General features: G+C 42.0%; 1 protein-coding gene across 1 annotated transcript in view; it reads right to left on the bottom strand.

The window, feature by feature from the left end:
* Window positions 1–10014, bottom strand: part of UBTD2 (ubiquitin domain containing 2) — a 63103-nt gene extending 53089 nt beyond the window's left edge. The window contains exon 1 of the mRNA XM_049648691.1: window positions 9724–10014. Coding sequence (XP_049504648.1) covers window positions 9724–9793 — 70 coding nt within the window. The 5' untranslated portion in view covers window positions 9794–10014. The remainder of the gene's footprint in view (window positions 1–9723) is intronic.
* Between the last annotated feature and the right edge of the window lie 2831 nt (window positions 10015–12845).

Genomic DNA, 12845 nt, shown 5'->3' with positions numbered 1-12845 from the left:
AGGTTTTTAAAACTTTTCCTAATTAAATGTATGATTCCTCTACTCAACCATAGTCTACTTGATATCAGAGAGCAGGCCTTATTTATATGGTTAGCTATAAGCACTGGCAGTTAGAAATAATGGAGGCTGGCTATTTTTAAAAGTTCCAGTTTAAAAAAATAAGATGTTTACCCTGAGTTGAAAGTGATAGTTTATCATGAAGCATAACCAAGTGATCTGGACCATCTGTTATTCTGCCCCTTTGATACTCTTGTCACATAGTCCACAAGCACGGAAATGATCTGAACTGATGCAAAGAGGCCTGCCCTAGCTCATACCTATAAGCCAATCATAATACATGCAAAAAATTATCTGAAGGGTTTTGAGGACTTCATGAGAAAAGTCCAAAAGTCACTACTTCATTATTTAGTCAAGTCTTGATATATCAAGACCTCACTCACACTCAAGTAATATTCACTTAAAATGACTTTCACACATTAGGATGTTTTTGTTTAGACATCTAACTTGAACAGAAATTCCATTTCTGAAAACAGAGCAATAATGGAAACGCCTAAAAGTTTTACTGCAAACACGCAAAAAACGGCATTACAACACTCAATGCATACTCAGCAATATTTAACCTCTCAGCTCAATATATGGGATATATTCAAAAACAAACTTGATTGTTGCTGACTGCAAGTCAAAAGTGGCTGATGCAAGGCGAATACATGCTGATTGTTCTCGGCCAACACACATGCATCTTTAAGTACATACGCGTTAGTAAAGTCTCAACCTATGGTCCTTGAACTACCAGTGAATCATGAGGAGCTTGCTGGTAGCCTAGTATGCCCGATAAGCAGAAGCAGAAAGCTGGGTAGGGATGGTGAGGGGCGGCGGGAAGAATCAGGTGCAATGGTCCACCAAATGAAGATAAACCATTCAGGTGGTCTGCAGTAAGGAAAAATGAGAGAATCACTAAATCAGCAAATTGATCATCATGCCCAATTAATATGATTATGTTGTTTAACGAAATCAATCTAATGCTTTCTTGCAACAAGAGAAGAATGTGTCTTGGTCAAAAGCCACAAGAGATAACTAATTCATAAACACAATGGCAAAAGTTCCTCACTACAAGAGAGTAACACTCAATAATCATTCCTATTAGAAGACTCACCTGAGTATAGTACCACTAGCAGGTGCTGCCAAAGCTCTGCATTTGCAGTAAGAAAATCAGATTTTAAAATAGGGGCGCCTGAATGGCTCAGTGAGTTGAGCGTCCGACTCTTGATTTCGGCTCAGGTCATGATCCCACGGTTGTGGGCTGACAGCATGTTGACTGCTTGAGACACTCACACTCTCTCTCCCTCTCTCTCTCTCTCCCCCTCCCCCCATTGCATTTGCTTGTGCTCTTTCACTCTCTCAAAATAAATAATAAACTAAAACAAAAATGTTTAAACAAAAAAATAGGGGCTCCTGGCTGGCTCAGTTGGAAAAGCATGCAACTCTTGATCGAAGGGTTGTGAGTTCAAGCCCCATGTTGGGTGTACAGATTACTTAAAAAATAAAATCTTAAAAAAAAAAAAAAAGTAAAATCCATCTATTAAAATTTCTCCATAAGAGAGGTGTTACAGGGGCACCCAGGTGGCTCAGTTGGTTGAGCATCTGACTTCGGCTCAGATCATTATCTCGCAGTTCGTGAGTTCCAGCCCCGCATCGGGCTCTGTGCTGACAGTTCAGAGCCTGGAGCCTACTTCAGATTCTGTGTCTCCCTCTCTCTCTGCCCCATCCCCACTCATGCTCTGTCTCTCTCTGTCTTAAAAATAAATAAAACATTAAAAAAAATTTTTTTAAAGAGAGGTGTTACAGACTAGGATCATCAAAAATCAGAATGAAGATTCTTATCATTTCTAATGGCATAAAGATTCTACCCATAGTATATAGCACTAGCAACTGATTTTTTTTTTTAATGTTTATTTTTGAGAGAGAGAGACAGAGTGTGAGCAGGCGAGAGGCAGAGAGAGGGAGACACAGAATCGAAGCAGGCTCTAGGCTCTGAGCTGTCAGCACAGAGCCCGATGTGGAGCTCGAACCCACAAACTGAGATCATGACGTGAGCCCAAGTCAGACGCTTAACCCACTGAGCCACCCAGGCGCCCCCTAGCAACTGATTCCTAAATAAAATCAGAGATGAAAAAAACCCAGGCCATTTACTATCCATAGCAAGAATCGTTAAAAATGCCATTCCAACATAAAGTCCAAGATAATCTTGACTGGGAAAAAATGTCAACCTTTTATTTGCTAGAAAACTGAAAACAAAATTGGACTAGCCAGGGATATAATATCCCAGGTCTATTTTTAATAAAAACTTGAGTGCTTAAATCTCTTTCCAGAGAGGATTCAGCTTTCCCCACATCTCAGTATTTTCCAACTGTAGCGTCCCCGACCTAAATTTTGTTCTCATACCTACAGCCTTCCTACCCAGAGTTCCCCTGGATTTCCGACACACACCTTCTTGCTGCCTATTTTCCTTTTGGTCTTCCCCCACAGCTATCTATACTCATTCTGGTAAAATCAAGCACCCTCTGCTTTATACCAAGTAAATGCCTCCTATTTTGTAGTATGTCTTTCTCCAACTGGCATAAAATTTTATGCATCCTACTCATAAAGCCACAGAACTACCAGCCCAGAAAATAGGAAAAATTTTTACTTCAACTGTTACACTAAGGAGAAGGGCAGCCTAATCATCAGCCCTCCTCATGCTCAGTTCTACTTCATTTTTAATTATAGACCCAGTCCTAAGAGTAGAAGCATAAGAAAATTCAATCAGCAAACTAATTAGATGATGTGTAGAATATATGGAACATTGAAAATACATAAGATAGAGATATGAATGATATTCTTGGTGAAGAAAGAAACCAGTGTTTTGTAGAGAAATGTGTTTGTCTGAAGTATATCAACCTCAAAAGGCCTACTGGTATATTCTGGGGCTGGATGCCCAAGAAGTCTACCTTGAGTCTGGATGTGAGTAACACACTACAGGTAGAATTTCTGCAAACACCACACTAGAATGAGAAGTTAACAAAATAAATTATTTTCTGGAATTGTAAGAATGGTCAGGTCCATCTTCTGTGAAATTTTCATGACTCAGTTCTTAGTACTTTCTTCTTCTTTTCACTTACTTATAGCAGTCATTTACTTTTACACCTTCAGTCAACCTCCCCCAAAGACTCCAAAATCCACATTCCTAATCCTGAATAAGAGTTCCATATCTAAACATCTGCACCACCCTACATGATGTCCCAACTTAAAAATTCTTGTGTCAACTAAACCTTGGCATACTGAAAGGCAAATTATAGCTTGCCCCGGATAGCTTTCTTATTCCCCAAAACCTGCCAAGCCACCTCAATATTCCTGGTCACCCAGATTCACAAACATGGGTTTACAGATCTTCCCTGACTTAGGACGAGGTTACGTTCCAATAAACCTATTGTAAATTGAAATCATCATAAATTGAAAATGCATTTAATACAACTAACCTACAGAACATCATAGTTTAGCCTAGCCTACCTTAAATGTGCTCAGAACACTTACATTAGCCCACAGTTGGGCAAAATCATCTAACACAAAGCCTAATACCACGTAATTTGTCACTATACTGAAGGTGAGAAACAAAATGGTAAGAGTATCCGTTGCTTACCCTCATGATCCTGACCACGTGGCTGACTGGGAGCGGCAGGTTGCTGCCTCTGCCCAGCATCTCGAGAGAGTATCATATCACTTATCATCAGCCATGGAAAAAAAAAACTAAATTCAAACTCTCAAGTATGGTTTCTACTGAATGTGTATGTATCACGTTGCACCACTGTAAAATTGTAAAATTGAAAAATCCTAAATTGAGCCATCATAAGTCAGACACTGTCTGTATTTTACTTTCTTTTCTATACCCCTTTATCCAATATAGTCCTAATTCATGCCAATTTTTTCCTAATGGGTTCCTTGCTCTAATCTCTTCCCACTGTAAGCAATCCTGTACAGTGCTTCTCAAACTTCAGTATGCAGAGGAACCATTTGAGAATCTAGTTACAATGAAGATTCTGATTTACTAGGTCTGGGGGCGGGCCTGAGATTTTGCACTTCTAACATACTCCCAGGTTATAGCAAAACTGCTGGTAGCGGGACCACCTTTGAGCAGCTCAGATCACTATTTTCTTTTATTCCCTCAGCACTTGCGCAGTTTATCCTATAGTATATTTATCTGTTTACCAGTGTTTTACAGTTGTTTCATGTGTGCATATTTTATTATGCTTTCCTAAAAAAGGATTCTGACATACTCAAGAAATAAGATCATGATTCCTTTTTTGGAACAACAGCAACCAACCCAATGTTGGGCATATTGTGGGTTTTCAATGCCTTTTGATTGTGAAATGCTTCTACGGAAAATGTAACAATCATCTCTTGATTAAGAAGTTGAAGTAGGTTTATGGATTACTTTTGTCAACTTTTTAAAAACCATTTCACTACTAATCAACCTTTTCACCACATAAGACAGAAAATAAACTTCAAATAGTTTTCTATTCATAGTTAAGAAAGCAAATGTTAGTTAAGTTAGACTTATGAATTACTGGTTAAAGATTTATTCTTTCTCCATCAGTGAAGGATTAGTTAAATATACATTTAAAACAAAAACCAGAAACCCAGGCAACAAAAGAAAAAATAAATTTGACTTCATTAAAGTTAAAAACTTTTATGCATCAAAGGACACTACCAAGAGAGAGTAAAGATGGGGCACCTGGCTAGCTCAGTTGGTAGAGCATGTGATTCTTGACCTCAAGGTTGTAAGTTCAAGCCCCACCTTGGGTACAGAGATTACTTAAAAATAAAATCTTAAAAACAAAAAAAAAGTGAAAAGATGGGAGAAAATATCTTCGAATCATGTATCTGATAAGAGTTTATATACAGAATATATAAAGGCCTCCCACAACACAACAACAAAAAACCCCAAAACAACCCAATTAAAAAACAGGCAAAGGACTTAAACAGACATTTCTCCAAAGAAGATAAACAAATGTCCAAGAAGCACTTTAATTAAAAGATGCTCAACATCACTAGTCATTAGGGAAATGCAAACCAAAACCACAGTGAGATACCCACTACAAGGGCTATTAATTTTAAAAGTGGGAAATAACAAGTGTTGATGAAGATATGGAGAAACTGAAACCCTTGTATGTTGCTGGTAGGAATGAAAAATGATGCAGCCACTGTGGTAAAGTTTGGCAGTTCCTCAAAAAAGTAAACCATTTAACCTAGCAACTCCACACCTAGGTATATTATATCCAAAAGAACCAAAAACAGGGACTCAAACAGCTCTTTGTACACCAAAGTTCATAGCCACGTTATTCACAATAGCCAAAAAGTGGACACAGCCCAAATGTCTGTGTAGAAGAATGGATAAACAAAATGTGGTATATACATACAATGGAGTATTATTGAGCCATAAAAAGGATGAGGTACTGATACTTGCTACCACAGGATTAACCTGAAGACATTATGCAAAGTGAAATATATCAGAAAGAAAAGGACAAATACTGTATGATTCTACTTATGTGAAATATCTAGACTTGGTAAATTCACAGAGAAAAAACTTAGATTTGGAAGTTAACAGGTTGGGAGAGTGGAGAAGAAATACTCCTTAATGATCTAGAGTTTCTGTTTGAAGAGATGAAAAATATTAGAAATACATAGTTTCTAAAACTATGGGGGGATGGTTACACATGGGGATGGTGAATGTAATTAATGCCACTAAATTGTACACTTAAAAATGGTTAAAATGGCAAATTTTATATGTATTTTGTCACAAATTTAAAAATGAAACTAGAAAAAAAGAGAAACTAGCATTTTTTATCACAGCACTGAGTTCAAGTTCTGCCTGCCAATTATAAACAATGCAATGTTAAGCAACTTAATTTCTCTCAGGTTCAATCCATCCATAAAATAGAAATATTATCCACCTTCCAGAGTTATTGAAGACTAAATGAGAAAACCAAATCACTGAGCACAACATCTGTTACATAATAAATACAGGATAAATGGTAGTTATTATTCAAAAACCACTGTTACTCAAGTAGGTGTCTGTAAGGCTGCTATAAATGGATACCCAAAAGAATTCCATGATATTCTCAAGACATTATGAAATAAAGAAATGAATGGCCAGCAGTCAGTTATCCTGCTGTAAACCTGGAAACTTGTGACCACAGAGGGTTAGTCCCCTTGGGATATCACTGACTATGCAATACACCCAGAAAGTGAGAACCCACTTTCTACATCAAGTTCATTAAAGAGGTGAACAAAATAATAGTTGGCTGTCTTCACCTAATTTCACTTTACTGTTTTTTCCCCACATACTTATTTTTAAAAATCATGAGATTTCATTCCTTAGCCAATGCCATGGACTACATAAAGCCTTGTCTAGAGGTCCTGAGTTCCAACCCCAGCATCACAATGTCACATCATACTAAGGCAGACAACTATACAGAACATGCTGTCTAAAAAATGTTCTAGGAACATGGAAGCCTGAAGTGAATTGCTAAATAATCTTGTATAATGTATATACTATACTTGTCTTGACGAAAATTAGGCTTTTAAAAAATGGTCAAACTAGCTGAAACTCAGAAACTGAATTCTAGGCAAGATATGCCAGAGGAAGATACTACAAATGATTCCAAAATAACATATAACACAAATCTTATAATGTGGATTAAGCAATTTCCATATTCTACAGTCTTTTGCAAAAATTTCTCAAATTCCTTCAAAGTACATCCCTTAGTAAGCAAGTTTTTTTCCTATATGCAATTACTTGCATGCACAAGTGACTTAGATCCAGAGGGAAAGAGAAAGTACAGTATCTCAAATGGCCAAAAAGGTTTTTAAAACAGTCATTTTTTACTAAGGTTACCTGATATTCAAGAGTCAAACCAATCTAGGGGCACCTATGTGGCTCAGTCGGTTGAACGTCTGACTCTTAATTTCAGCTCAGGTTATGATCTCAAGGTTGTGAGATCGAGTGCTCAGTGTGGAGTCCACTTAGGATTCTCTCTCCCTCCCTCTACCCTCCCCAATTCACACACTCTTTAAAAAAAAAAAAAAAGGTCAAACCAATCTAAAATGGTGAGACTTGAAAACAATGTGAATGTAAAACTGTCATGAAAAGCATCAGAAGACTATTTTACTTCATGTTGATAAAAGAATTTTTCATAACACAAATGTCCAGGTGAAAACTACAAACCATCAATTTATGTTTGAAAAGCAAAGGATCTGTGCCAACACCCTTAGGAAAAATACTCTTTCCCTTCTCAACAAAAACCTACTATAATAAGTAAAAACTATTTAATGTGTTAACCTAAAACAGTCACCTGAGCTAATTCCTTTAAACCGCAATTAACTCTTAACTATTGTGACAATAATGAAGAACAAAGTCTTCTATAATTAAATTCCAAAACCAATCCTTTTATCCCACGCAGCCCCTTCCTCTACTTCTTCCACTCTTTACATGAGGCCCATACTTTCTCTTCAGAAGAAAAAGAGGTTTTGTGGTTGGTGTTCCTTTTTTCTAAATTTTACTTTAGAAAGTTATAGCGCAGCTTAAGGTCCAGAGATCTCAGTTCTCAAAGAAACTAATACTATGGTTATCTAACTAGACACTACTAGTAATAAATTACCAAAAGCTAAGACTTCATGCTTTTAAAGGCCCGTGCTAATAATGCCTGGCTGGTCCTAAGTCACATTACCAAAAGATGTTCAATAAATTGGTTCAAATTCATTACCAAGAAGAGAAAAACGTTTATTAAAATTTTTAAATGAGTGTAAAACAAATTAGATTTAACTGAAACTAAACACTACCAGGGTGGCCTGGCTGGCACAGTCAGTACAGCATGTGACTCTTGATCTCGGGGTTGTGAATTCGAGCCCCACATGGGGTGCAGAGATTACTTAAAAAAAATAAAATAAAATAATTTTTTTTAAGTTTATTTATTTTGAGAGAGAGAAAGTGCAAGAGGGTAGGGGCAGAAAGGGAGCGGGGAGAAAGAATTCCAAGCAGGCTCCACGCTGTCGGAGCAGGGCCCAATGCAGGGCTTGATCCCACAAACGGAGATCATGACCCTAGATGAAACCATGAGTCAGACGCCTAACCAGCTGAGCCACTGAGGCATCCCAAATTTAAAATCTTAAAACAAACAAACAAAAACCCACTATTTATAGCACATACTAGTGTATTTTGGTACCACTAATGATCACTTCAATTGCAGGAAGAATCATTTTGACCCCCAATTTGACCTTAACCCAGGGCTGCTTTAAATCATGCGCTTCGTCCTCACTGGGGATCTCACTGTTAATGTGCCACCAAAACACAACGCTACGATTTGAAATGCACTATTAAGTAGTGTTTTCATGGACAATTTATTTTCACCACACACTTCAATGAACCCTCAAACTATTCGTCCAGGATTTAATCATACAAGAAACCCACAGATTTTAATCAAGTGGCATGGCAAAATATCATGTAATTCAGGAACTTTATCAGCTAAATGTTAGTGTACACAGTTTACAGATGGAGCTCCGGGGACAGGGCGAGCAATTGGTCCAAAAAGCTAGTAAAAGAAAAAGTTGTAAACCCTCTCATTCCACCCCCCCCAAACGATTTAGTTTAGGAACTTATAAATACGTCTTACATTCTGAGACATCGAACAGAAGGTTGGAACGGAACCAGCACTGTCATCTTTGCTATTCCTAGCTGTTTCTTCTTTAACTACAACATTCTGCCCTCTACACAGGCTATAGAGCGGACTCAGCCAAAGGTCATTTAAGCAAAGGTAGAATTAATTGTATTGTTACACTGTTATACTACAATGCCGATTGAATTAAAAAGCTCTCCTCCGCCAGCTGCTATTTACAATAAATTAGAAGTGCGTTCCGTGTTCGAAAACTTTTAAAGCACTGGGCTAAGTCGGACTCCTGCATTTGTACTTTTACTCTACATATTTTCCTTTACGTAAGGCGGATAGGAATTCAACTAGCCCACCCCGACAGCAAACTGGCCCAACACCCGCAAGCCGTAGCAAGAAGCCACGTTTTCCTCGGGCGGACGGTTTCCCCACCCCTCCTTAAAATAATGCGTGTGGCCACTCGAGACTTCCCCAGCCAAGCTCCAGAAACTTGCAGGTTTAAATGGCCAAATTGGAACCAACCAGGGCAGCTGTCATCTGAAACTCAGGAAAGCTGAGACCAGCCAACTCTGCCGAACGAGGAAGGGTGCGGAGAGATGTGGCGGGGCCCGTCGGAGGGAATGCATTAAGCTCCCCTCCCCAACCCCCCATCAATTCGCTTTTCTGCAACCCCAGCGCCGCCATCCTGTTCCTGAATAATTAAACGGGCTGGAGAAGGGGTGAGGTGGCCAAGAAAGGCAGTTTCTGGTCCGAGTTTCCCGAGCCGAGGCGGTGGGGTCGAGAGGCCGAGGGCTACATCCCCGGCGGGCGAAGGACTTTCCTCAGGGGCCGGCAGGGCAAGGGGCGACCCCGCGGCCGGCGGGGCGGCCGGAAGCGGAGCGCGGGGAGTGACGTGGAGGAGGGGATGACAAAGGGGCTCAGGGGCCCCGGCCGCACGGCCCGCGGGCCCGCAGGGGCCGGGACAGGTGGCCGGGCCTGGCCGGGAACAATGGGGGGCCGAGGCTGCCCCCTGGCGCTCACCTACCTCCGGTGCCCTCCGAGTTCTCGTTGAGGCTGCCCGAGGAGTCGTGCTGGGCGCCCACACACCCGCCCATGGGGGCCCCCGGCGCCTCGTCCGCCACCTCCGGGCGCTCGTCCGGCCCGCCGCCGCCGCCGCCTCAGCCTCCTCAGGAGCCGCCGCCGCCGCCGCCACCGAGCCCCGGACAGGCGCGCCGCTCCGCTCGCCCGCCGCGGCCCAGCCTCCGCCCCCCTCGCCGCTCCACCCACCGCCTTGGCTCGGCCCCTTCCTCCGCGCCCACTTCTACCTCAGCCCCCGGGCCGCCCGCCCGGCAGGCCTGGCCCGCGTGCCGCCCTCGCCTCCGGCTCGGCCCCGCCAGGCCAGGGCCGGCCCATCCCGGGAGGGCCGCAGCGCCCGCCTCGCCCGCTCACTGCCCCGCACGCCCGCGTCCAGGCGAGCCCCGCGCCGGCGCCGCCAGTCCGCCAGGCCCCATCGGCCCCCGCCCCGCGGCGCCGCCCTCCGCACCCGCGGCCTGGGCTCAACCGGGCCCGCCCGGAACGGCCGGCGGGGGCGGGGCCGCGGGAGGCCGCGCGCTGATTGGCTGCGGGAGGGGCCGCGAGCCGAGGGCTGGGGCGGTGGGGAGGAGAGGGGAAGAGAGGGGAGGGGAGCTCCGAGCTGGAGGAGCGGAGGCGAACTGCGGATCCGTCCGGGGAAGAGGCCGGGAAAGGAGGCGTGGAGGAAGGATGGGGAAAGAAGAGAAGAAAAGGAGAGAGAAGGGAGAGGCAGCAGGAAAGGAGGAACAAAAGTGAGAAAGGAGATGTAGAGAGGGGCGAAATCGAGTTTCTGGCTGCTCCTCGGGCGTCAGCTTTCTCTTTCTCTGGGAAGCGAGTCAGAGGGGGCACAGAGAAGTAATAGAAGCCTCGTAGGCGGAAACGGGGCTGGTTCCCAAATAACTGGCGAAGGTGGGTGGGGGGTTCTTGGCCGAAGGCTGAGGTTCCAGCACCTTTGGGATTTGTGTAGAATTCAGTGGATTGGTACGCCGAGTCTGGGCTTCCCCTTGCCTTCACCGCTCCCACGAGACACTCCCCCCCCCCAAATCACTGTGCCCCATTATTAGACGTAGAAGCGGTCATTGTGGTTGCAAGCTGGACTCAGATTACAGAGGCGAGGCATTCCGTGTAGGAGAGATAAGCGCTGACCGTAGTTCTGAGGGCGTGGGTTCATTTCATCTCCACGGGATTGATTATTCAGACACAATGCTACTCCTTTTAGGTATTTACATCGCCTTTAGAACAAAGTGAAGTATTAAAAAAAATTAAATACCCAGCTTTTTCGAAACCAGAATTTGGTACATGGACCACGCCCAACATTCTTGGCGGTCGCTATCCTAATCTAAGCCAAATTGTTAATGATCCCTTCAGAATTGTGTTTTGCTATGATGCCTTAAAATTTTTTATCATCCTGCTTGGGCCTTTTTAAAGCTTATTTCTGCCCAAGCTGTTTTAACTATCTGCTCCATTTTTATATCAGACTTTCTTTTTTTAACATCTTGGGTCGGCTTTTGCTTAGCATTAAAAAAAAATTGTTTTTTTAAGTGAAATACCTAAGAAAAAGACTCTCTGCAGTTTGGAATTTGCATTTATATATTTTCATACACTGCTGGTGGGAGTGTAAATTGGTTTAATCTTTTTGCAAATTAATTTGGAAACGAGGATCAAGAACCTTAAAAATGTTCGTACCCTTTGACTTGGGATTATCCCACACATGGGTATCTAGCTCACAGAAATAGTCCAAAATGCAAAGACAGATTTCTGTCCTTGTATTCATTTGATAATCAGATAAAAATGAGGGCTTGACAAACAAAACCCTATACTTACATAAAAGCACAGAAATGTGAGAAATAGAAATCTGTTATATTAAATTTATACTGACAAATCAGTATTGTTCTGGGTAGTCATGAAAATTCAGAAGAGCTTATATACAACCATGTTTTTATGAGTTTTCAGAGGTTGCTCTGACATTCAGGTACTGTGTCACAAAGCCTTCTATCTGATCATTACCAGCTGAGTATTCACATTGGTAGACAGACATCACTTCATCACTTCCCTGAAGGAGAGAAGCTGCATGATGAATATCTTCAAAAGGATTGCTTTATCCTGAATTTTGCTTTAGAAATGGCAGAAACCAAAAAAAAAAAAAAAAAAAAAAAAAATGGCAGAAACCAAGACTTCCACAATGTCTATTAAACGGATAATAGGCACCCAAATGATGAGTGTTTCTGATGAGCACTGAGGAGTTGCCCTAGGAAGAGAGAGCCATGCCATTGAGAGATTTTCAGTTGTGGGTGTTCCCCTCCTTGCCTTTATCTTAAAGCAGAATCATGAGTTTCAAGGAGACAGAGTACTGTGGCAGTTAAGGGCCACAGCTTTGCTATCAACTTCCTAGGTTGGAATCTGGCTTCCATTCTGTACTAGCTCTATGACCTTAAATTTCTACATAGCTCAATTTCCCCACCTGTAAAACTGGGCCAATAACAATGCTCTAAACTCTGTGGGGGCTCTTTATTAACTGTCCTCTACTTCATGTCTAGCATCACCTATTTAAACTTACTGCATGGCTCAATCCACTTAAGACCTTCTTTAGAAACAGTGCCTTCTTTGTGTGTCTATGTGTATGTGTGTGTGTGTGCGCTTCTCTTTTTATATAACATTTTATTCAGCTCTGTTTCATATACCCTATATTTCACCAGTTTAAGGTGTACAATTCAAATGGATACAGCCACTATGGACAACAGTATGGAGGCTCCTCAAAAAATTAAAAATAGAACTACCATCAGATCCAACAATTCCACTTCTGGGTATTTACCCAAAGAAAATAAAACACTAGCTCAAAAAGATGTACGCACCCCCATGTTTACTGCAGCATTATTTATAATAGCCAAGACATGGAAACAACTCAAGTGTCCATCAGTAGATAAATGGATAAAGAAAATGTGACACACACACACACACACACACAGTGGAATATTATCCAGCCATAAAAAAAAAAAAAGAAATCTTGGGGTACCTGAGTGGCTCAGTTGGTTGAGTGTCTGGCTTTGGCTCAGGTCATGATCTCACAGTTGATGGGTTTGGCCCCACATCGGGCTC

This window comes from Panthera uncia, assembly GCF_023721935.1.
Source record: "Panthera uncia isolate 11264 chromosome A1 unlocalized genomic scaffold, Puncia_PCG_1.0 HiC_scaffold_17, whole genome shotgun sequence".
NCBI lineage: Eukaryota > Metazoa > Chordata > Mammalia > Carnivora > Felidae > Panthera > Panthera uncia.
Note: the sequence above shows the minus strand (reverse complement) of the source record. Positions and strands in the feature narration are given on the sequence as shown.